A 25,187-nucleotide genomic window follows, 5' to 3' on the forward strand; every position below is an offset into this window, starting at 1 on the left:
TAGTATGTCAATCTGCTGAGAGACAGCAACAGAGCTATGTCTGTTTTACCACTACTAACGACTGCCAGCAGCCCTACAACGCACTGTAGAGCGTTTGACCTTTTCACCAGGTCTGTGGTGCACCCACGTAATAAGGTACAAGGTGTGTTTCTTGTTGTTAGTCTATTTTTAAATTTCCGCTAAGCATGGATCACGAAAAGTTGAGAGAGCGGCAAGCACGAGCTCACTGTCCTGTCTTATGTTTCTAGATCGGAGCCTTATCTACGCCACGCAAGCTTTACAATTAGCGCCCACGCATATATGCAGGTCATTTAGGCACCAGCTTCGTTTTCTAGCCCATTAAAAACAAGCATTGTTTCCGAATGGCTTTGACGAACAAAACAGATATATACTGACTGAAAATTATACGATTTGTTATGTTATTAACGCTAAATTTCTGAGCGTTAACAGCACCTGAGATATTGCTGCGCAAAGACTACATCTGTACTCCAAAAATTGTTAAACAGGTGAAACGCCTGTTTGGAAATTTTGGCTCCAGCAACACGCACTGTTCCAGGCATATTCATAGAGCAATTGTGATCACTTCCATAATTCGACACTTTATTCAGTTACAGTAGGGTGCTTGATCTGTGATCGATTGCAAACCAGAGATTAGGGGCAATGGTAGATGTTTAAGATATATTCATTGCGATAAACGGTATTCCTTGAAGCAGAAAACGAAAGAAAGTAAGTGAAGCAAAAGTTAAGCAGCCGATAACAATGTTAACAGTTGTGGCCCATAGATACTACAATATCACAGCTTTACTGAAGCAGTAGAAAGGGCCTTTTGCACTGATAATAGTCTCTTTAAGAGAAGAAAAACGAATATGTCTCACACTGGTTTTCGTATCCGCGTAGTTTCGAGGCGAGGTCGTAGGCCAGATATGTTGTTGCACCAAACTCTGCCAAAAACAGTACGTAGTCATTCAAGCCGTGATTCTCGGATCGCCATAAATCTTGATGTTTGCTGTAGTCCATCTGGTTAATGAGCAGGTGTTGAAAAAGGCTGTTAGGAGTATAAGGCTGTGAGGACAGTACAATGTGTATTGCTTCGCTGCAACTGCGCGGAATCAGATCTGATAGCTACAACTTGTAATGTCAGGCGAAATAAGGCTATTAACTCGCACTCTCGTACTTAAATCACGTAACTCATACTCAATTAGTTGAAGCCGTAGAACTCCGTGCAGCACGCTGCTGAGGGAGACCTCAGCGATCAACACGTGCAAGTCTTCAACTATTAGCTCCCCCCCATGACTCTAATTTTCTTTTCGCACTCCATATTATCCTATAGTGTGCATCGCTATGTCATGCTTTTGTCGTCTCCCTTCCTCCACTCCAGGTGGTCAAAATTTCCGGAACCCTCTACGACGGCGTCTCTCATAATCATATGAGGACGTTAAATTCCACACATATGTAGCGCATGATCATCATCAGCATTTCTCGATCACCGCGCCGCGCCTCTCGCGTCGCGAGCTGCGCGAGGATTAGAACGAGCTAATACCCGTGACACACGGGCAAAAGTAAAGTACTTTAAAGTAAACCCCTTTTGTGGCCTAAGGGGACCATTTGCAGAAAGGAGTGGTGCTGATGACACACGGCAACGGACTACTGCTTTAGGCGGTGCCTCAGAAGAACGCTGCAGAAAAAATGGCACTGTTTGTGGAAGCAGCAAGATTGGAAATATTAAAAAGAATATGCGCATGTACATCACATTCAGCGACGCCGGAACATAAAACTGTTTTTTTTTATTTTCTCGTGTCTTGTAATGCGCACACCTGTAATTTTCCTTCGCTTTTTTTGCGTTTTCAGCAGCAACTTAAGTTCGTCTTGCAACTATGAACAGTCGGTGTTTTGCTGTTTTTGTTTATAGAGGCGCAGCTCCTTATGGCGTGACTTGGGCGTCCCTCGTATGTAACCACCAGTGGCACATACCCGAAATAGGTATAACACTTGACCTCCAAGGTGGTGCCAGTGAGAGATTTCTTCTGTGCGTTGTTTAACAATAAAAAATAGTGTTAAATGTACATGCCAATGGCTGCTAATGAAGAATGAGAGACATGAACATTCGGCTTTTAGTCAACGCGCACGCTGCGATCCCCATTAGCAGCCATTGGCATGTACATTGAGCACTATCGGACAAGAAAGGGATGCTACATTATACTCGCTGGGTGTAACCTCCTTAGTTTTAGAAAGGTTTAGCGAGCGTTGAGCCGCAGTGCCATGAAGGCAATGAACTAGTATATACCATGAATGAACTCAAGGTGGTTAAAAATGAGAAGTAGATACGAAGCGCAAGCCGTAAGAAAGTAAAAGCCGAATTCTCCTGTCTCTCATTTCTCATTAGCAGCCATTGGCATGTAAATTGAGCCCTATCTGACAGGGAAAGGTTGCTACGTTATACTCGCTGGGTGTAACCTCCTTGGTTTTCGAAAGGTTTAGCGAGCGTTTGGTCGCAGTGCCATGAATACAGTGAACTAGAATATACCATGAACTCGAGGTGGTTAAAGGTGGGAAGTGGACCCAAAGCGCAGGCCGTAAGAAAGTGTGCGTGTGCCACCTCTCGTTTAGTCCTTGGAATGTCCGCTGGATGGCGGTGCTACTATATGGGGAATATATGATAAAAAGATGCGAGATGGTTGGACTTGGAGTGTTGAATAGATGAACGAACGGACACACAAACAGATGCATGGATGGACGCATGAACGGACGCAGGGGCGGATGCATGAAAGAACGCAGGGACGGACGCACAAACAGACGCATGGACGGTCACACAGACGGACGCATGGACGGACGAATGCTTCGCCCCACTCTCCATCATTCACTCCGTGGATATGCTGCCATTATTTGTCATTCATTTTACATGGCTGCGTTCAGCTGGGTCAGTGACGGCGTGCCACGTTTCATCGTGATCCTGCGATGTCTCAGTGCAGAGACAGAGATAAAGCAACAGTTGAGGTGGGCCTGACTCTTGTCACCCTCGGCTTCATCGAAGATGAGCCAAACGCTGCGAAGGCAAGAGTGATCAGCCTCAAACAAAGACTTGTCATGAAAAGCTTCATTTTGACTGCTTCCGCACTGTCCCCCGAGCCATCAACCGCGAAAGGTGGGCCTATGTCCGCAACGAACGCTGGTTCGAAGACACATTGCTGTTATTGGGCGACGGTCACTTTAAGCAGTGTTTTCGAGTGAGCCAGACACAGCAACTGCCGCTGCCAAGCCTAACATGATCGCGCTAGTGACGTAATGCAGGCGTTTGAGAGTATAGACAGACTATAGGCCTTCACTTTTCAACAAATCGCACTGCTGCTGAAAATGAAAACAATTTCTCAGTGCGAAAAAATACTGACAGGGCACTGCAGTGTTGCGACACGTTTTCTTCTATTGATAAATTATGCACAATGTATGCGACAGTACTCCCTTCATGTCAGAAAAGTAGATGCGGGATCTGTTTTTGCGAAAAGGATCTTCGCCAGAAAGGAGTTACTCCTTTGTCGTGTGTCACTGCGCCCGAACGCTTTTCCGGAAGATGTACCCTTGTCTAAAGGACTTCAGGGTGCCCGTGTGTCAGGGGCATAACACACCTGGCGTGTCGGACGCTGGCAGCCGCCACGGCTCCGCTTCAGGCGTGAAATAAAGTGGCGAGAACGGCCGCCTTTGAAGTCATCTCACGTCTCCTCTTCCGTCTCACCACTACAGTGGTGACCCGGAGAACGCGCCCTTCGACGCGCCATCAGCTGCCACGTTTCAGCGACTCTGCCTACCAGAGCCGCCATTCCAATCTACCTACCCCAAGGTATGATTTATACACCTCCACGCCGCTCTTACGGTGAATGGCATCACGGACCAGCCGCTGATGCACGCCATTCTTCTCGCCGCCCTTCCGGTAGAGCTGCGCCAATCTCGCTGCCACTTCAAACACCAGCCCGCAGCCTTACGATGCCCTCTGCACTGCGGTACTCGCCCACAACGGCCACACGTACCACCCGCTTCCATTTACCCGCACCTGGCAGGTTTCCCAGGCGTGGCAGAGCAAGGTACGAACCGGCCAGCAGCCCTGCATTGACCGCTACCTCGGTACCCGGCTTCGACTATTTCTACGCCTGATCCGGTCGCAGAAACATCCACCCCTGCATCTGACCACGACCACGAGGTAGAAGACGCCCCCACTGCGACTGACCTCCCCTCCGAGAGGCACATTCCCTCAGAGCCCCCGTGCGCAGCTTCGTCGCACGTGCCTGCCACCTGCACGTCTTCCGTGACACCGGCGGCACGCGACACCGTGGCCCTACCCGACTCCACGGTGGCTACCTGACCGCACTCCTCGGAATCACGCGCAGACATCCTTCCACCCGCTATTCACCTCCCGGTTGCAAAACCTTCTTCATCCCTATTGTCTGAAGGGGACTCTCTACCAGCCTCAACGCTCTGCACGTCCTGCCAGCATCGCTCTCAGTCTCCTGCAGCTGAAGTTAAAGCCACCAGCCATTAACCACGGTCAAACTTCCGAGACGCTGCGAGTATGAGCGACGCTCCTGAGGACGACGTGCCTGGTCCACCTATGTCACAGCAGACCTAACATCTCACGCCTGCCATACAGGCACCCATCTTCCATACCGACCTGCGCATGAACCCACGTGCGCCGACTACAGAAGGTGCTTCCCCAAAACCAAGTACGCCCACCGAGCGTCCTTCAGAGTTCACATCTGCTGCATCACATGATATGCCTCCTGCTGAGTTCTTGACGGAAACTGTGGGCCAGCTGGCAGGTAACTGGAATGTAGCCACACCCATTTACAAGCCACATACGTCATACACCTCTACCCGACGTGTACAAAGCTTCTTACCCACTGCCAACGTACGTGGTCAAGTCTACTCATATTCAAATACCTCTCAAGTCACGACAGCTGTGTACCGACATCGGCGCCGGCGCTGTACACGCCTGGGAAAGCCTCATCAAAGCCATTGCTTGTCGATGGGTGGTCTGCAAGACTTCACTACGCCACTTCTACTTGCTTCTCGCGCAGGGGCTAAATCGGATTTTGTACACCCGCCCTCGCCTCACCCTGAACACACCTCTACCTGCAATGCTCACTCGCGACACCCTGTGCGCTCTCAGCTGGCCCCAGCTGGTCATCCTGTCACCCACTTGCGTGCAAACACAGCGACCGAACACTTACTTCTTTGTCCGCTGCGCAACTCCCAGTGTCGCCCACCAGAGACCAACTGGTTCCCGATGGCCACTACACGTTGACAAACTGGACTTCCCAAACGGACACCTTGAGGGTTGTCGCTCACGTATATAGCCTATTTCTTTTTCTTTGTTATATACACTTCAAATCGCGCGAAGCGCTAGGGGGGGGGGAGCCCTGTAGTGCAGGATCATCGCCATCATTTCTCGATCACCGCGCCGCGCCTCTCCCGCAGCTGATGCTAGCTCGAGCTGCGCGAGGATTAGAACATGCTCACGCGCCTGGCGGTTTGGACGTGGCAGCCGCTGCCGCTCCACTTCGGCAATCGAATAAAGCAGCGAGTTCGACACGACCACGTTGGCCACCGTCCTGTCTTCCTTTCTCGCTACATTTCAATCAATCAATCCCTTCCTCCTCAGCTTTTCACGAGTTTTTTACCTCTTTCCCATGAAAAGAATACCTGCTAAACAATGCCCTGTGCCCTCCCTCTTATTTTCATGTTCCTCATCCTCATTTCTTCTCTCCCCTCTTCCTCTTCCACGCATCTACTACCCTCTGGAACAGCTTTCTGTGGCAATGAAGTTAAGATTACAGAATAAAAGTGGCTTGTGTCCCCGCTGAAGAACATAGTCCCACACATGCGCTTGTGCTTTTGGCGTGAAATCTTGTGATTTTGGCGTGAAAAAGAAGACTATTCGCTACGGGTGCTGTTGATAAAGAGATGCTGCATGAACCGAGGAGTTATTAGTATTTGTTTTGCTTTATGAAGTGTCCTTTCGCGTTTTTGCTCTTCTGAAAACATAGCACGCTATAGGTACACATGAGAGTCCAAATGGCAGGTGAGTGGTCGTCGCCCTCCAGCTATTTAGACGACTCACCGAAGAAGCTTCTGACATATTTCAATCACAAACAGCTTTGTGAGCAGACGTAGCAAATTCAATGCAACGACATTGTTCGAACGCGGCCGTCATCCAAAACACGAGCCGAATAGAACTACCTTGCCGAGGAATAATGTGCAGTAGCTCCACTGCCACAGCTTTCTTTTGATTGCCACAGAATGTTGTCCCACAGCATAGGAACTTCGCACGCCCGATTGAGCCCTACTACCTGCACCGGTGCTCGCCTTCTCAGCTTGACCTTGTGCTTGTCCCCGGCCTCTTACTTGCCTCTCTGCTCCATTCTCCTCTGCTATGTATATTGTACTACTAACCTCCGTCTTCGTTTACCTCGTCACTCTCACAACACTCAAGCTAACTTCCTTTTCTAATCCGTCGGTAAGCGTAAATCTACATGGCTATGCAACGTTTCACCTTTTCTCATCTTTTCCAAGCTCCTGAGCCTCACGTCACAACTCATCACTCTGAGTTCTCGTTAAAGGGCCACTCACCAGGTTTGGCAATTTTGAGCTGACAAGCGCAATGCGTAGATGAGGCTTTCATGATTACGTCTGCCAAAATTTGCATTTCGACGCGCCGCCGAAATAAGTAAAATTTCAACATGAACACTGCTCTCCCTTCCTTTCGCGTGCGCGCGCCCCAAGAGTGAGGGCATGACTTGCACGTATGAATGGCCCTACGCACACGGCAATGCAGTGAATTTGGTCCTGTACGTCGACAACTGTGCTCTGAAGTTGCAAACAGGGGCATTTGACATGGCGAAAACTATTGAACACGACAAGCGTTTATATGTATTTGTTGCTTGAAGAGAATAATAAATCTCTAAATAAACAATTGGACGCAGTAAGTGAGCGTGAGCGTTTTTTTCCCAAGAATCGCAACGAAATGCGGGGCTAATGTGCCGGCGTTTCACATACGTTCGTGTCCCCGTGGTTAGCCCATCGAGCAGACAACATAGGTGCAACGCTTCGGCGTGTTCGCGCACTCATTGTGCTCGTCTATTATACCGCATTGAACGCAGCGTTTCGAAACCATCCCACAGAAACAAGCAGTACACCAATATTTACGCTGGTCAAGAAAACAACGCCGCTCACATGCTCGTGGGTTCAGCTTGTTCGAGCACGGCATGTCCACATGACCTATTGGTCGGATACCAGAGATAGTAGGGAAGAGATTTGGCTTGCGAAGGCTACGCGGAGAAGCGGCAAGGGTTTCGAGCTCACCTCCTACCAACCGCGTTTCACACCGCTTGAAAAAAAAAACTGTTTTGTCAGCTTGTAAGTAACCGATTCAAAAAATTTTTGTGGCAAAATTCCTCATCCGACACCTAACAACCTACACTCTCCAACTTAAATTTGCTGTGGGGCCTGTTGAGTGGCCCTTCAGCAAACTTTGCAGTGTTATTCTGTTTATGGCTATGCAAAGCTCTACTGCCTTCCCAATTAGCCACCTTCAACATAGGCTAGAGACAATATGATTCACTCTCGTCTCTCCGACACACCAGTCTTCACTGCGCTGCTGACAACACTTCGCATGGCGTGTTATTCGGCTAGTTGGTTAATAGAAACAGAAGTGAAGGAAGAAGGCAAAACGTATCAACAGAGAATCATGCCAGACGGGAAACGCACCGCCCGTGTGCGTGTGTCAACGTTCGTATGAGTGTTCTCCGCGCAGCGTAAACTTGTCTGCCGAATGTTTGCACGAGTCCTCCACTACGGCGTCTCTCATAATCATATGGTGGTTTCGGGACGTTAAACCCCACTTATCAATCATCAAATGTTTGCATGAAACGTCCAAACGATGCTGCTCTCCTTGCATGTTTGTATTTCTGCATTTTTGCGTGCTTCCGTATTCACCCAGTTCAAACTAGTCAGCCAAATCAATGAATGAACTAGCCCAACATATTTCTGTGTGTCTTGCGTGGACCATTTTCCAGTTCTTACATGCCCCATTAGTAAAGTTTTCAGTTGTCTGTTGAATCTCTGAACCAACTAGCCCAAAGACGAGACTTACAGAGGCGTATCCTGTATAGGCGTATTTCTATGTTCTTACAAGTGGCCTTCAATGCCCAGCTTAAAATTTTCGGCTGGACAATACCTCACCCATTAGAGCTCGGCTTTACCAGCTCTGCTGTAAAGGGCTGGTGTGAAGAAATGCTGCCGCCCAGCGAATAGTAAGCGAGTTTCATACAACATGATCCAAACTGCGCTGTATGAACACAGCACGTAGAAGGGTGTAGTGATGCTTGTCAAGATAGCGCGCACACAACAGATCCGAACCGCGCCCTTCTGGTAAGCGTTTACACTCGCTTCTCAATGTACAGAGCAGCGCCCCCCCCCCCCCCCCCCTTGTCTCTTCTAAGGCACCCATGCTCCATCACCCCCGGAATTACAGGCTGGATGATTCCTCCCTCAGATTCAAAAGCACTGGACGGCAGGCCTTGCACGGTGGAGGATGCCACATATGCCCTCTGCGCTAGGGCAACGGCCCACTCATGCCTCCGCTGCTTCAGCCGCATTTCTCACGCTGCTGACGCCCTTCCACTTGCTATAGAAAACGCGACACCAGCAGGAGATTATCAACTTGACAAGAAATAGACGGCGGCCGTGACACTTATGGCAGGATCCTGTTAAGAGAGTTTTTTTAATTACTTTTGATGAAAAGAACAGCTCTGCGTTTAACGCCACTCTCATGGGAGGGCTTCGCTCGATGGGTGGCAAGCAGAAATAGGGCGCACGGCGGGTAGTACAATATTTTCGCGAAGTCGATGTCTCGCGGAAAGCTTTTTCTATTTCAGCTACAGCTGGAGTTCGTTCTTTGCCAGATGCTCTTGTTAGAGGCGCTATTTAACGAATTGTCTCGAGGAGGGCGTCTCGATGAATAACGAGAGTCTAAACCGAAAAAGCTGCTTCCGGTCAGTCCCCTTGCTCTTCGTTCCGAACCAGGCACTGTGCCGTGCTCCTAACCGGGCTGCAGTAATTCAGTGCCATTATCCTCTTCTAACCACTACGAACACCACCGCAAACGAGCGAGTCGCCACTTGCGTCCTCCGGGGTAATCGACGGCCGATATTTGAGCACTTGTGTGTGCGTCAAGGCTGCTATAGGGGAGACCCACGCCGAGGGAGGCGCTGCGGAGCGTGGCGCTGTCATTCAATGCGGGGAGGACAAAACTGGTTACTCGAGTCTTCGCCCCTCCGCTGTCTCATTCAACCTGCCTTTAAAACGCGTTTCTGTGCTCGCGCGCTGCACGCGTTCTGCACGTGCTTTTGAGAGTTTCGCGTCGCGTGCGGTTACGATGTACACGCTTCTGTCCGCGTTTAAGAGGATCCCCGCAATTGAGGATTTTTTTCGTAGGAGCAATTTGCTGAAAGGGCAGCGTCTGCTCAGCCATGTAGCCGATGTGAAGCAAATTGTAGCAGACGACGCCGCCCTCGTCAGAGCGAAGTGCGTTTCGCAAGTGAAAGACGACGCTGTTTGCGACGTTAGAGGTGAATAAAACTTTCTGTGCGTTCTTAATTATATACCTGTTTTATTTGGTTTACTCTGTGCACTATGCACTATGTCTGTTACTGGATGCATGAGTAAGGCCGCTTCTCAGCTTTAGGTTAAGCGGTTCTTGCGCTGTGACTGCTATTAGTTGGGATACCTTAATTTACTAGCGACCCGCAGGGCGCGGGTTCGAATCCCGGCTGCGGCGGCTGCATTTCCGATGGAGGCGGAAATGTTGTAGGCCCGTGTGCTCAGATTTGGGTGCACGTTAAAGAACCCCAGGTGGTCTAAATTTCCGGAGCCCTCCACTACGGCGTCTCTCATAATCATATAGTGGTTTTGGGACGTTAAACCCCACATATCAATCAATCAATTAATTTACTAGCACCCACCCAAGTTATCGTGCGGTATATACACAGCACTTCAAAAATAAATGGTCTATTTGGGGCTTCTTTCTGACCCACAACGAAAATTGACATCTATCTTGCGTGTCTTTCTTTGTATTATCACCGTTGTCATCGTGGGTACCTCGAGTTCACGAACAGCGTGCGTGCCATCATGATGAGCGCCCAGCTTTCAGACAGGACAGGACAAACAACTTTATTTGGTCCTGAGAGGCAAGGCAGCGGGCCAACTATGTAGGTCCCCACCCAGCCGTTGGCTAGTCCCATGTCGGAATAGAGAGGCCATGCCTCTCCGCTCGTTCACGGGTCCTCTGGACAGCCTGAAGCTGGACGTCTTGTCTGGGGTCTGTGATTGCCGTCGTCCAGTCTTCTTCTGTTTTAAAATCCTGTAACGCAGGGCACTGCCAGAGCATGTGACTCAAAGAGCAAAATTCACCACAATCTGGGCAAAGTGGATCAATATCCGGATGAAGCATGCTCAGAAAGCCCCTAGAGGGGTAAGACCCCGTCTGGAGCATGCGGAGCGTGCTTGCTTGTGATCTGTGGAGCTTATGATGGGGAAAAGGAAAAGTCTGTCGCTCTCCTCTGTAATGAGATGGTATCTCGTGAAAAGTAACGAGAGGGTCACTGTGGACGAGCTCTCCCGAACCCACCCGAGAGACCACCCCGTCGCGGCTTGTGAAACCTCGCGCACAGTCGTGGGCTATCTCGTTTGGGTTCAGGTGACCCGGCAGTACGTCTGGTCCCATGTGAGCGGTAAACCAGACTATGTGATGAATAACGTCTGAGGGGGGTTTGCAGTGGAGAATTCTGGCTGCCTCTGTGGCTATCAATCCCGATGCGAACGCCCTAACGGCCGCTCGGGAATCGGTGTACACCGTGGTGCGTTTCGTGTTCAGTAATGCCAGCGCTACAGCAGCCTGTTCTGCTACATCGACCAAGGAGGTCTTCACTGAAGCTGCCGAGACAAGTTCTCCCCTGTCATTGACTACTGCCACGGAAAACCCGCTGCCGCCGGTGTGGCGCGCCGCGTCCACAAATGTCTCTGTTCCGGAGAGGTTCTTTACGAAAGCCCTAGCCCTCGCCAACCTACGACCTTTATTGTGTTGGGGATGGATGTTTCGTGGAAGAGGGTCAACAATAAAGGAATTCCTTGTTTGATAATCAAGCTACGTAGTTTCTCCCTGATTGAAGATAGGACGGAGGCCTGCCGCATCGAGCAGTTTTCTTCCTGTTTTGAAACTCGATAACCGAATTATTTGTGCTGACCTTTGCGCTTCAATTAATTCTGAAGTGGTGTTGTGCACTCCCAACTTCATGAGTTTTTCTGTGCTAGTCGTGATTGGGACGCCGAGCACCTTTTTGACACTTTTGCGCATGAGCGTGTCCAATTTATCTCTTTCCGTTTTGGTCCAATTGAGAGCCGCCACTATGTATATGACATGGCTCATGAGGAAAGCGTGGTGGGCCCTAAGGAGGATATCCTCGCCTATGCCGCCCTTCTTGTTGGACACCCGCATAATTAATCTCAGAATGTTCTCTGTTTTTGTGGTGAGATGGGCTATAGTCTTTGCGTTGCATCCCTTAGAGTCTAATAAAAGCCACAGAATTTTCATAGAATTGACTCTAGGAATTGTGCGACCATCCTTGATGCAAACGCTAATGGGCACCTGATCGAGAGGGGTGAGTCCCCTAACACCTCGTCTAGCCTGTCTGTACAGCAGGAGTTCCGACTTTTCCGGCGAAAGCGCCAGTCCCGTACCTTCCAGGAAAGACTCTGTAACGTCCAGAGCCTCCTGTAGAGCTTGTTCAACCGCCGCCTCCGATCCTCCGGGACACCAGATTGTAATGTCGTCAGCATATAAAGCGTGTCCGACATTAGGAACTTTAGAAAGGCTTGCCGACAGCTTGCGCATGGCTATGTTGAATAGAAGGGGGGAGATAACTGCCCCTTGGGGAGTACCCCTTCGTCCGAGTTTGAAAGGCTCCGAAACTGATTGTCCCAGTTTTATTGCCGCCGTCCGACTCTCAAGGAAAGATTCAACGAAGGAGAAGAATTTAACTCCCAGGTTCAAAGCCGATATCTCCTTAAGAATATAGTCGTGTTTGACAGTATCGAATGCTTTAGTGAGGTCCAGTGCGAGGACCCCTTTTACATCTTTGCTTGGAAAGTCAATTATTTGTGTTTTGAGGAGGAGCATGACATCTTGCGTGGAAAGTGAGGGCCTGAAACCTACCATATTATATGGAAATAGGTCATTCCTCTCGATGTAGCGCGATATCCTGTTGTGTACTGCATGTTCTGCCACTTTGCTAAGGCAAGAAGTAAGGGAGATCGGGCGGAGGTGATCTAAGCTGGGTGATTTACCTGGCTTGGGGATTAAGACCACTGTGGCCCTCTTCCAAGTTTCTGGTACGACGCCCTCCTCCCATACCCTGTTTATCTCCTTCACTAAGGCCTGAATGGCTTTATCATCCAAATTTCTTAAGAGCCGATTCGTAACTCCATCGGGACCTGGGGCAGACCTTCCATTTAGGCTATGGAGCACTTCCCTGATCTCAGCTTCCGAGAAGGGAGCGTCCAACTCTGGGGAAGGCACACCCTCATACCGGTGGGGGACAGAAGTTGAGCTCTGGCTAAGCGGGAGGTACTTGTTGGCAAGTATCTGAAATTGGGAAGCTTCTGAGATGCCTGCCATTTTCTCCTTATTAATAAGTCGGTCTATGGCTAGTTTCTGATTGCCTTTGGATTGTCCATCATCTAGGAGGTGTTTGAAGAGGGTCCATTTGCCTCCTTTGCGCATTTTCCCGTCCGCAGCCGAGCAGGCGTCCCTCCATTGTTGTTTATGGAGTTCGGAGCAGTGCTCCTCAATATGCCGATTGAGCTCCGCAATCTTTTTCCGTAGCCTGCGATTGAGCCTTTGTTTTTTCCATCTCGCGATGAGAGAGCGTTTGGCGTCCAGGAGGTGCGCTAACCTTGCATCCATCCCCGGAGCATCAAATTCTGTTACTATTTCTTTGGTGGGCTTCTCGACATCCTTCTGGATTTGTACAAGAAGTTCACTGAAGGTGTCATGTACTGACTCATCTTCACCTCTGATTTGCCTAAAAAGGTCCCAGTCTGTATATTTATAGGTTCTTGGGGGTGGTGCTCTTATTTCCATCCGGAGTTATATGATGCTGTGGTCGCTTCCTAAGTTCTCCTGTAAGTTGGACCACTCGACCACCGCATTTCTAGTGAAGCTGAGATCAGGCATCGTGTCTCTGGCGACCGAGTTTCCCAGCCTCGTGGGAAAACGCGGGTCGGAGATAAGCGTTAGGTTTAAGTCTATACTGGCTGCAACTAGAAGGGCCCCTTTCTTTGTCCTCGTAACATAGCCCCAAGACGGATGGGGAGCGTTGAAATCCCCAGCTACTATTAAAGGATGCGATCTGGCGGCAGTTGCGACCATATGAAGGAGTGAGCGGATATTATGTTTATAAGCCGAAGGAGGGTTATGCAGGTTAAAAACGAATATGTTGCTTCGGATTTTGCCGTTGGGGATGATTTCAATTAATTGTGCCTCGAGACCGGATCTCTTATCCGAGTCGCAAATTTTGACTTCGTGCTGCTTAAAGGAGGTATCTTTCCTGACCAACGTGGCGATACCTCTGCCATTTGCGCCTTTTTGACTAATCGAACGGTAGCCCGAGAGAACTACCTTCTCGCTAAGTGTTTCCTGCAAGAGCAGGACGTGCGGCATTGACGCCTGTGCTTTGATGAGCTGCAGTAGAGCAGCTTTACGCCTTAAGAAACTTGCGCAATTCCACTGCCAGATAGTTATGTTTCTGGTTTGGCCCGCCATTTTGAATATTATTGAAGGAACATAGCCTGCGGCGAACTCGTAGCGTCCGAATCCTGCTGCACTATCTTGGCTTTTGCAATCGTACCAGTGTTGGTCGTCTTGAGTTTGCTAGAGTCAATCATTTTCATTTTAGATTCGAGGATTCCTACTCGACGTGTCAGGTGGAAGACGCTCCCGTCCATACGTTCGATTGTGCTAGATTGAATGGCTAAGGCCGCTCTCACCTGCTTGAGCGATTCCTCAATCGCCGTTAAAGACGCGAGTACATTTTTCTCAGGGACCTGAGCGGGAGACTCGTCACTTTGCATTGCCACGCTTTCCGCGATCGCGGGGGGCGAAACGGCCTTGCGCTTATTCGACCCTCCTGCTTGAACCGGTATAGGTGTGGCTACTTCACGGGGTTCACGCGAGTTGCGGAAGAGCTCGAACTCGGTCCTCAGCGTTCGTAGTGCTTCTTTAAGTTCTGCATTTTCTTTTTTAAGCTTTAAAATCTCTGATTGTTCTCTTTTTTTGCTCTGGTAAAATGCCCTGCGTTACCTTTTGGCCGCTTCGGATGTTCATCCTGGCTTTGTCCGCCCAAGACATTTGCTTCTGAACGCGGCCCTTGGAACCCGATCGTCCTCTCGAACGGGAGCGACTGCTGCCCTTGTCACGCCCCCTGGAGCGAGAGCGCGATTTGATGCCGGAGCGTCCTCTGGAGCGGGAGCGTCCTCTAGATGCTGATCTGCTGCGATGAGCGCTGGAGAATGATTCTTCTTCCGCCAGTCCTTCTTCGCCTCCAGCTGTGTCGGAGCAATGCCGCGCGCGCCTACGGCGGCGCCGCCGTCTTTGGCGCACGATGTAGGGCATCTGGAAGCGCTTTCTGCACTTGCGGTCCGCCGTTGGGTGCGCTCCGCCACAGATGGCACACGTGGGATCACACTGATGATCCGGTGATGGTGACTGCATGCCGCATCCGCGGCATTTCTTCTGTTCATCGCCCTTGGGGCAAACATCGGACCTGTGGCCCAAATCACCACATGCATAGCACACGTCCCCTTGCCTGCGATACAAGGAATAAGGGTATCGAACACCATCACACACGACGTGCTGGGGGACCTTTTGTCCGTCAAGCAACACGATCACTGTTGGTGTCTTCTTGATTCTTCGAACCCCCAGAGCGTCAGGGTTCCTCCGGTGGACGATCATCTCTGTCAGTTCTGCGTCACTGAGATCCACATTGATTCCACGGATCACTCCTTTACATGTGTTGTCAGACGCAGCCACGTAAGCCGCCAAGCCTATGACAGTCGAGCCCATACTTATCTCTTGGACCCTGGCGTAGGCGCGCGCATTCGCCTCGAACGGCGTGGCAACGACGAAAATGTTCTGGAAGGGGTTCGTGCACAGCGTGTCGTCGAACACCTGCTCTGCTGTTAGGGAAGCCGCCTTTGCGAGCGAGCGCTTGAAGATAAGAAGGTCTGTCTTCTTGACATCCATCCCTCCACGTGGCCGTATAATGGTCTTAAAGTGATCCCTGGGAAGGTTTGGGATCCTGGAAGCTTTCACAACACGCCTCAACACGTTCTGTGAGGCGGCAGTGCGGGAGCCGCCTTTACCGCTTCCTGTCGCTGACGTGGGCGCATTACCAGCGTTACAACCCGCCCGCTCGGCAAGTTTCTTCTTCTTGCTGGCTACTTCAATCCATCCCGCGCACTCCGCTTCTTCCGGATTGATGTCCATGCCTTCTACAACCGACACATTGGGGTTGGAGGCCATTCTTCAGCTCGACGACGCGTTAGGCGTCGTCGCGACGCTGTTGCAGCGCCCGAGAAACGCGTCGACGCGCGAGGCGTCTGCGTGGCGTGGGTAAAAGTCCTGGGGATGTCCAAAAATTTCACCCACCGGTAAGATGTTGGTATCTGCTGGTTCACTACAACAAACGGCGTCGAATGATGCACAGTTCTTGCTAGTTGAGGCAAAAAATCCGTGCCAGAACACTTGAACAATCGGGAGCCGACGTGTTCGCACATGGATGGATGGATGGATGCTATGAGCGTCCCCTTTATAACGGGGTGGTGACAAGTATGCCACCAGGCTCGACCATAGAGAAAGAAGAAGACAAGAGCGGACACTCCGCGAAACCTGGCCTCAGGAAGTGCGTCACGACTACGTAACGAACTAGTGCTCCCACCACACGTCAGAGGGCGCAAGCGCAAAAAAAAACACAGTTATAATCAATGCAACAGAATTGTTTTCACAAATTAATAATTACACGCCCAAATTTGGTATGTTCTTTATACATAAAAACGATTTATTCAACACACCTTACGCGATTATTTTTCTTCAGCCGTACTGTCATAAACACCATCTACCCAGCGACAAGCCCATGCATGACTGACAGCGAGAAGCTTTCGTCGCTTTCGTCAACGTCGGCTGCGTCGGCGTTTTCAAGCGTGAGATAACAGGTGAGGCACGTTTTCAAGCGAAGCTTGTTGAATGACATGTTGTTGGTCTTGTTGGGTCATTTTTTCAGAAAACGGTTACGCCTGCGCGAAAAAGACACCATGCAACAAACATAGAAAGATGCACACACACACGTTGCGCTTCGTGTGTGCGAGTTTGTTTCTTACGTGGCGTGTCATTCACGCAGTTGTAACCTTTTTCTGAAGCTTGTAAGGACTGGGAGGTTCGCTAAAAAGAAAGTTTGTGGCTCTATGCGGCGGTTAGACGGGAACATTGTGCAACGTATGCAGTATAGAAAAGGCGGCACGGCGTCAAGCCGAGGCGACGCGTGCTGCGTCTGCCACGGACGCGAGCGTCTGTGCGCTGAGCATAGCTGGGCAGCTAGGTCGTAGGCTCGGTGCAAAATATTGAGAAGCGTTTGTTGGGCCTCGCATGCTTCACGACGCATTTCCCGAAGGCTCGGAACACGAATAATTCTTGGTGTGCCGGAGGCAAATCTGGACTAGCCAAGTGGCCATCATCTTCGTTTCTTCGCTAGCCTTGTGCCACTAGTGCAAGCTGCCCACAAATTTTTTTGACGTTTCCAATATAATTTTACCGCACAAATTTCAACTACGATTTTTCTTCCCAATGTACTGCTGATACTGCGTACGCACGAAGGTGTTCTAATGTTCCCAGGCCGCGATACCATTGCATTACAAGGGATAGCGGCCTGGAAACTTCTGAAGATCTTTGTTCGTGGTCTTGACGTATATCTTTGTAAGTCAGAGTTTTATGGGTCAGAGATGTATCACTGGTTTTGTATTGTGCATCGATTAGCTAATCATTCAAAGGGGTTTGCTGGTACACTTATGACGTGCACATATCTTTTTTGTAATTTGACAGCGAAGCATCCACTTACTAACATTTTCAGACCGCGCTGACGCCATGCCGTCCGGCGGTCCAAGCTACGGCAGCTACTGCTGTGTATCGTGGTGCTTCAACAATGGCAGAACCCACAAGAAGCCTGGGACGAGTTTCTTCCGCGTACCACGGGACGGCAGGTGTGTTAAAGCTTTTGTATGGTTTGCATGTCTGTAGGCTTACTGTTCGTACTTGCTAAGTGAGGGTAACAATAAAAAATCACTATTCAAGCACTTCCCCTTTCAGCTGATAGTTCATTGCCAATGCAGGATGAAAGCATGGATGCAGTATGCTGGACGCGATGATCTCCTGAGTAAGCCGGCCAGCCTATTGTACGCAACGTACAGGGTTTGTAGCGACCATTTTACTGCTCAAAGTTTCATGGACCCTGGGCACACAAGGCTTACAAGAATGGCTGTTCCCAGTGTGCAACCAGCTGCACCATGTAAGTGATTGACTGAAACTCAAATATGTGCAATAGCAGCCACTTGTATTGAATCAGTGGCGACAGTTAACCGTGAAGATCTCTGTAGCCGATAGAGAAACCTCACTACAGAAGTAACACTTGGAAAGTCTTAAGTTCTGTGAATTGTGGGCTATTACCTTCCTAACAGCAGCTTTACATTTCTGTCATTTTTTGATGCTCTGGACCTGCGCAACTTGTTTTGAAAGACTTTAAAGGGCTATTTCACGTTATCTTCAAGCCTGAGTGCACATGTACGTATACCTTTCATCAGTGAAAGCTGCCACTGTTGATAATTCCAAAAATCACAAATTACTTGTTTCCTAGTTGGTGCCGTCTCTTTTCTTCCACGTTCGACCAATTTATGCGTTTGAAAGAGCTGTTTAAGCTTCCCCATGCTACAAGCTTTGTAACTTGTACCAACTGCACATATATGCAGGTTCTCTGAGCGTCGCTTCAAGTAGTGACTGTGACATGGCTGCAGAAGCTGCACTGCAAGGTGCGGATGAGCTTCAGTTTGTGTTATTATAAGCCTCTTACTGACACATTGTCGTAATTTCATCTCTTCAGGACCTGCGGTAGAGGCTTCAGAAAGCGGCTCCCACACATTGAGGTGCCCCGATGAACAGGGTGCGTTCAGTGTCGCGATTTCTTTTTTTTTTTACCCAAATTGACTGTTGACCAAACCTCTGCAGGTGGCAGCTCCCTTGTAGCTGGTGAAAGAATTTCTGATGATTTCGTCTTGCCGGAGAAAACCTTAACCAGTCGTTCAGCTGTCACAAAAGGAACTTGTGTGGCCGGTAAGTTGTATGTTCACTTCAACACCAGAGTGGATTGATATAGAGACTTCCGCAGGCCGCTCGCAAGATTGTTCCGACAGCATTGTCCGAGGCACTGAACAAGCTTCACAAGACCCTCCAGAAGACGTCTCCGCCAACAGCTCCACGCCTGAGTGCCTTAGAGAAAATGGTGACTATGCTTTTATTGCAGCAGTTTTTAATGTGCTATTTTATGTTTAGGACATTCTGAGGAAACTATCCTCAAAAGGACACTACGTGTGCACTTACAAAATGTAAGGGTGGGCTCTCAGTGATTTTCATTTTTTTTTGTGCATTGTCAACATTGTGAATGGTTTGTTTTTAGGTAGTGGAATCGAAAACTTTGTACCACAGAAAGTTGTGCACCTTGGGTCTGAAAGAGCGAGGAAAGTGCTCGTATGGGATTAGTTGTTCTTCGCTTTTACATCAATTTTTTTGTTTATTGCAGTGCGTTCCTGTGTGCCAGCGACAATGTCTCCATCAATGAAGTACAAGCAAACCATTAAACATCTGCAAGCCAAAGTAGCAGCACAGCGGAAAACTATCAAAAGACTGCAGAGACAGCCTCACCAAGCACCGTCATCGACTACGAAGGCCCTTGAAGTTATCCGACCGCACGTCACCGAGGAGGTTTTTAAACTTCTTTCTGCACATGTTCGCTTGAGGCCCAAATGCAAGGGCAAGCGGTTTCCCGTGTGGTTCAAGAAATTCGCTCTTCACTTAAACTTCCGAGGTCCGCGAGCATACCGATTTCTGGCTCCGTATTTTTCTTTGCCCTCCCGGCGTTCATTAAGGAGGTGGCTAGCTAATGTAAAGATGACTCCAGGCATAATTCCAGGAATCCTTTCTTCCATTGCAACAAATACTCAAGCTTGGAATGAACGGGACCGAGTGTGCGCTTTAGTTTTCGACGAAATAGCACTCAAAAAGAATTTGTACTATGATGCTTCAAGAGACGTTGTCCAGGGTTTTACAGATGATGGCACTCATCGCACTTCAACCATCGCTGATCGAGCACTGGTTTTTCTTCTTGTTGGTGTTTCGAGAAAGTGGGTTCAACCGGTTGCTTTTACTATAGGGCACACATCAACACCATCATCTGTTATGCATAACTTGCTGGTGTCACTCATTTTGGAGCTTAGGGGCATTAATATTGCAGTGAAAGCAGTCATTTGTGACCAGGGCAGTTCAAATGTAAGTCTCGCTAACCAACTAAAAGTGACTGTAGCAAAGCCTTTTTTTGAAGTTAATGGTGAGCGGGTATATTACATTTTTGATGTTCCGCATTTAATTAAAACAACGCGCAATAATGTCCAAGCACACAAGTTATACATTGGGGATGACATCGTTAACTGGTCGCACATTGTAAGCCTTTACCAATCCTCACATGAGTTGCGGTTGCGATTGGCTCCAAAGTTGACTGAACGGCACGTTCATCAGAAACCTTTTTCTAATATGAAGGTCAGCAGAGCAACTCAGGTCTTCAGTGCATCAGTTTCGATTGCTATCACGGCAATGGTGTATGCGAAGGTGCTGCCTGCCTCGGCCATCACTACAGCTCAATTTTGTGATCGTATGGACAGGATTTTCGATGCCTTGAACAGCTCGAGTAAAAAAAGAACTTCGCAAAAGCTGCGGCATGCAATCATGAAAAATGATTCAGAGCTGATTGACTTCCTCCGAGGCCAGCTTCCCTGGATTGCATCATGGCAGTTTGTTGGCAGACGTCAACCACAAACCATCGTAGGTTGGCAAATTACAATTCAGGCAATTTGTCAACTATGGGACGACCTCTCCAAAAATTACAATTTTGAATACCTGTTAACACGCAGGCTTCAACAGGATCCTCTGGAGAACATATTTGGCCACATTAGGCAAAAACAGGGTTGCAACACCAACCCCAATGTAGCACAATTTATTTGTGGCCTGAAGCACATCTGCATAAGAAAACTCTTCAAGCTGTCAGAATACGGAAATGTCGAGGATGATGAATGTGACCTCCTCCAGGAACAGCTGTCGCCATTCTCCCTCACCAGTGCGTCTCTTGTGGATAATGAGGAGTGTGCACAGCCACAGCCTGACGACTTTCCCGCTCTAGACGATCTCTCTGAACTTGCGACAAACATTCACTCCCATATTATCGATGACTCCGCTGCATATTATGTAGCTGGTTTTCTCATCAAACACTTCCTTCGGAATGCATGTGACGGTTGCAGTTGCCCACAGTTACTGAAAGACGACAGTGAGACGCTTAAGGGTACCCACCAGTATTTCACAATGCTCAAAGCATACCACGTCCCCAGCAAACTTTTTGGGAATCTCACTGTGCCATCAGAAGCAGCTTTTGCATACGTACAACAACTTGAATCTCGCTTTCTTGCCATAATTGAGGCCACTGCACATCACCTGAAAGTGTGCGATGTTTTGTATCACCATCTGTCAAGTGTTGGCGATTTTCATTTCTGCTCTGCTGGGTGTCGCGCTAAGTTTCTGAAAATGTTTTGCCGGGTTCGTTTATGTTGGCATGTGCGTTTTGTGAACCGAAACTTAGACAGGGTTAGGTTCCAGTCTTCAATCTCGGGCATGCAGCTTGACAAGTTCAAAGGTTAGCAATTAGCGGCGGGTTTACACTAAAGTATTGGAGTTGAGCCGAATCCTGCAATAGCTTTGTTATGTTATTACTTCGTTACAGCAGACTTCATTATGGTCTTATATGCTTATATTCAGTTCAACTGGATTAACCACTCCTTCGTTGCATTCATTGTTTTGGTTACCCGCTATGAGGAGTACAAACACTGTGTATTCGCTCGAAGTGATTTGCATAACCTTAAAAAGAATGTTGGGCATCCTGTCTGTATTTTTTGTAGCAAATACGGGCGAACTGTACACTTTACTGTGGGTCGCTTGGTCACTGTGTATGCTTTATCTCTCCAGCTCAAGTAATATATCGATAACAAAACCGCTTGTTGAAATGTCTTCGAGCGGGTAAGGAACACAGTATGAAGTGGGCACGGTTCATGTTATCACGCTTTTCGTATTTTAGCTTCTCATCAACCTCCTCATCTTGCCCATCAAAATTTTCAAAAGAATACCCAAAGTTGTAGTGTTTGATGGGGCTGCGGACGCTGCCATTTTATTTTTATATAGCTTGTGAGTGATAACGTACGATGTAGAGCCTTTGTGAAAAATAATGAGCCAAAGTGGTTTCCTTCTGCTATTTATTAGCCCTGTAATACCGCTCTCGTAGCACCAATTAAAGTCCACAATTCTGGATAAAGTGATGACTACAATCTATTTTAGCTCGCAAGCGTCACAGCAACACCCAAACGCAAATCACTTGGGATCTTAAGTTTTTGATGAAGGCGACGCATAACAAAAGCCACAAGACCTGCCAGTGTTGTAGCATAAAGTTTGTCTTTCACGTAGTGAGCAAGCTGCAAAGCCCTACCTTTCTGAGGACAAGCAGGCATCAAGTCTGCTTTTTTTCATTTTGGACTAGCTGTTCTTAAGCACAGCCAGCACACTGCACCTTTGCCTTTCTGTTATATTGTGTCGTGTGGTTTCTGTGCGCTCTTTTTTTCTATGCATTATTTCAGTTAAGCCCAGGCGTGATTCGCGACTTCATTGCTGTGTATATGTCACTTCTTCCTTCTTCATCAGCATTGTGCGCTATGTTTTTGCCATAGATCCTTAGTTACCCACTGGCCCGGTGTGTCATACTTCACCAGTTTCTCGGCTTCTGCCAACTCTAGCGATGTGTGCGTTGTCTGTGTTCTCTATGTATTTGTTACAATATTTGTTACAATTTATTTGTAAGGCGAGATGCATTTGTTGTCTACCTTTGTCATATTGTGCTTTTTATATTCTCATACTCTACCTTGCCTTTGAATAAAACATTGCGGATGCTCTGTTTCTTTGACTGATATATACATTGATCACTTGTTCCAAAAGAAAAACACAAGCGCGATGAATAAAACGATAGTGAATTATCATTACCTGCATCTCTTTTTTTTATAACTTAATCAAAATAAAAATTACGTCACGACCGATTCGCACGAACCACTGAACAAAACAAAACAGGGAATCGCTAAATCAAAACGACCTACAAAAACTATCCATTTGGGCGATGAATAGTGGTCTGAAATTATGAACTTACGACATAGCCAAACGTCGGTTATGCAAAGTAATTCAAAAGTTGCGCCAGTGAAACCGAAACCGGAAGCGCAAGCCACTTGCTCTCATCAACCACTAGGTGTGCTAGAGTCGATTGGGCCGCTGGGGTCTACGGGAGTGTCCACTCTTCACCTTTTTTATTTCTCTATGGCTCGACAAAAAAAAACCTTTTTTTTTATGTTGGCCTAATGCCTCTACTTCGATAAATTCTATCTTAATGGAAAAAAAGGTAAATTTTCAGCTTAAGTTCTCTGCCATTTACGGCACACTGTCCATATTTTATTTTTCCAATATTTATTTTTGTCCTTTCTCTCTAATTTTCTGCCACCAATACTCTAACCGTCTCTTACTTATTTCAATCGCGGGTGTGTTCAGCTTTCCATTGTTGTCCCTAAAACCCAAGGCTTCCTGTAGGCTCGTGCCCAAGCGTACACCTGGGCGGATATCTCCACATTCAATCAGAACATGCTCCGCCGTTTCCTTATCCTTCCCGCAGCATGTGCATTGTTCTTCTTCTTTACGGAATCTTGCTTTATAACTACGCGTTCTAAGGCAACCCGATCTCGCTTCAAACAGTAAAGCGCTTCCCCTTGAATTATCGTAAAATGCCTCCGTCCTTATTTCATTTTTGCCCTTTCGGTAGTTACTCAAAGCCGGTTTTTTCTCCATAGCTGCCATCCAGTAAATCCTCTCCGCCTCCCTGACTTTTCCCTTAACGCTCTTTGTTGACATATGGCTTACAATACCAGCCGTATATTTACTAGTGAGTCTTCTAGTTCTTTTTCTCCACTGTGTGTCCACGCTCTTCCTATACAAATAACGGAACACCTTCTGTGCCCATCTACTCTCCTTCATATTTCTTAGCCTTTCTTCGAACCTTATTTTGCTCTGCGCTTCCCTCGCCTCAAAACCTGCCCACCCCATATCGCCCTTTACAGCCTCGTTTGTCGTCTTCCCGTGAGCACCCAACGCGAGGCGTCCCACAGTCCTTTGATTTACATCCATTCCCGATTGCACCTCTGCCCTCATGCACACCACTGAGTTCCCAAAAGTAAGCCCTGGAACCATTACACCCTTCCACAGACCTCGAAGCACCTCATACCTATTGTATCCCCACAGCGCTCTGTGCTTCATTATTGCCGCATTCCTCTTTCCTTTTGCTGCCGAGGCTTTTTCCTGTACCTCCATGTATCTATCACTCTCATTTACCCATACTCCAAGGTACTTGTATTCACTTACCCTCGGTATTTCTTGGCCTTGTATGGACACCGTCTGATCACAGGGATCATTGAATACCATCAATCCACACTTCGTTACACTGAATCCTAGTCCAAGAGCTTCACCTTCCCTTCCGCATATATTCGCCAGCTGCTGTATATCATCTCGACTGTCCGCAAATAAGACGATATCGTCCGCATAAAATAAACCTGGAAGCTTCTGCTCAATCATCATGCCGTCCTGTTTGTGTGACAGATTAAAACCAATGTTGCTACCTTCTAGCGCTTTTTCCATACTCACCATGTACAGCATGAATAACAGCGGCGACAAAGGACATCCCTGTCTCAGCCCCCTGCTAACCTCAACGTTCTCTTTGCTACGCATTCCTTCCCACTCTATGCAAACTGTATTTTCTCGGTATATCTCCCTCAAAAGCTGTATACAGTCGTCGCTCATGCCCATTCCTTTCAATATATCCCACAAAATTTCCTGATTAACGTTGTCGTATGCCCCAGTGATGTCTAGAAAAGCCACGTACAAGGGCCTATTCTCTATTTTAGATATTCTATACACTGAGTGAGAACAAACAGGTTATCGTCTAACCGCCTGTCGACTCGAAATCCGTTCTGAAGTTCTCCCAAAATATCGTTATGTTCGGCCCATGTTTCTATTTTCATTTTTACTGCTTGCATCGCCAACCTGTATAGTACCGATGTAATGGTTAGTGGTCTATACGAGCGAATCTTGTCCTTTTCTCCCTTGCCTTTATAGATTAAGTTCATTCTACTTTGTCGCCAACTGTCCGGTATTTGTCCGTCCTTTAAGCTTTTTTCTACTGCTTTTAACAATGCTTCTTTAGTGTTATGTCCTAGTTCGTTAATGAGGCTAACGGGAATCCCATCTAAACCCGCGGCAGTGCGCTTTGGAATTTTTCCTTCGGCCTTTTTCCAGTTGAAATTATCAAGTACTAGCTCTTCCTCTGTTGCTTTCTCCGCCACACTTTTACTCACCGGGGAGATCCCCTGGACGCTCTTTTGAAACGAATCGGCTGTTACCTTTTGGATGTAACCTAGCGCTTCGTACCCTTCCAATTGATTTCCTCCTTCATCTAGAATATGTTGTTGCGTTGTGACAGACTTCCTACCTAGCGCCTTTATGTGGCTCCAAAAAATCCTAGGCGCGGCCTCCTTTTTTTCGTGTATCTCTGTCATCCAGCGTTCACTTTCACCTTAAATTTTTGCCTCTACCAATTTCTGTACAAGGGATTTTTTCTCTAAATATATTTCCCATATTTTTTTGACTT

At 48.1% G+C, this 25,187-nt stretch overlaps 1 protein-coding gene and 1 long non-coding RNA gene across 4 annotated transcripts in view; both read left to right on the forward strand.

Moving 5' to 3' along the window:
- Window positions 1-25,187, forward strand: part of LOC142803927 (uncharacterized) — a 62,074-nt gene that overhangs the window by 19,864 nt on the left and 17,023 nt on the right. The window lies entirely within an intron of this gene.
- Window positions 15,958-22,488, forward strand: LOC142803926 (uncharacterized). Of its 3 annotated transcripts, XM_075890223.1 has the most exons (8): window positions 15,960-16,311; window positions 17,223-17,352; window positions 17,482-17,657; window positions 18,115-18,174; window positions 18,246-18,305; window positions 18,371-18,475; window positions 18,531-18,644; window positions 18,942-22,488. In XM_075890223.1, exons 2-8 carry the CDS (start codon window positions 17,237-17,239, stop codon window positions 21,101-21,103), a joined length of 2,793 nt encoding a protein of 930 aa, XP_075746338.1. In that variant the 5' UTR covers window positions 15,960-16,311; window positions 17,223-17,236; the 3' UTR covers window positions 21,104-22,488. The 3 variants fall into 3 exon arrangements, with proteins under 3 accessions (XP_075746339.1, XP_075746338.1, XP_075746337.1); XM_075890222.1 differs by having other exon boundaries at window positions 15,960-17,352; XM_075890224.1 differs by having other exon boundaries at window positions 15,958-17,352; window positions 18,371-18,644; window positions 18,942-18,976.

The sequence above is a fragment of the Rhipicephalus microplus genome, chromosome 3 (genome assembly GCF_043290135.1).
Source record: "Rhipicephalus microplus isolate Deutch F79 chromosome 3, USDA_Rmic, whole genome shotgun sequence".
Taxonomy (NCBI): Eukaryota; Metazoa; Arthropoda; class Arachnida; order Ixodida; family Ixodidae; genus Rhipicephalus; species Rhipicephalus microplus.

Coding starts and splice junctions, on each gene's coding strand:
- LOC142803926 (XM_075890222.1), top strand. CDS start 17,237: ATGCCGTCCGGCGGTCCAAGCTACGGCAGCTACTGCTGTGTATCGTGG. Junction 17,658..18,114: donor TGTGCAACCAGCTGCACCAT/GTAAGTGATTGA, acceptor ACATATATGCAG/GTTCTCTGAGCGTCGCTTCA. Junction 18,476..18,530: donor AAAAGGAACTTGTGTGGCCG/GTAAGTTGTATG, acceptor AGACTTCCGCAG/GCCGCTCGCAAGATTGTTCC.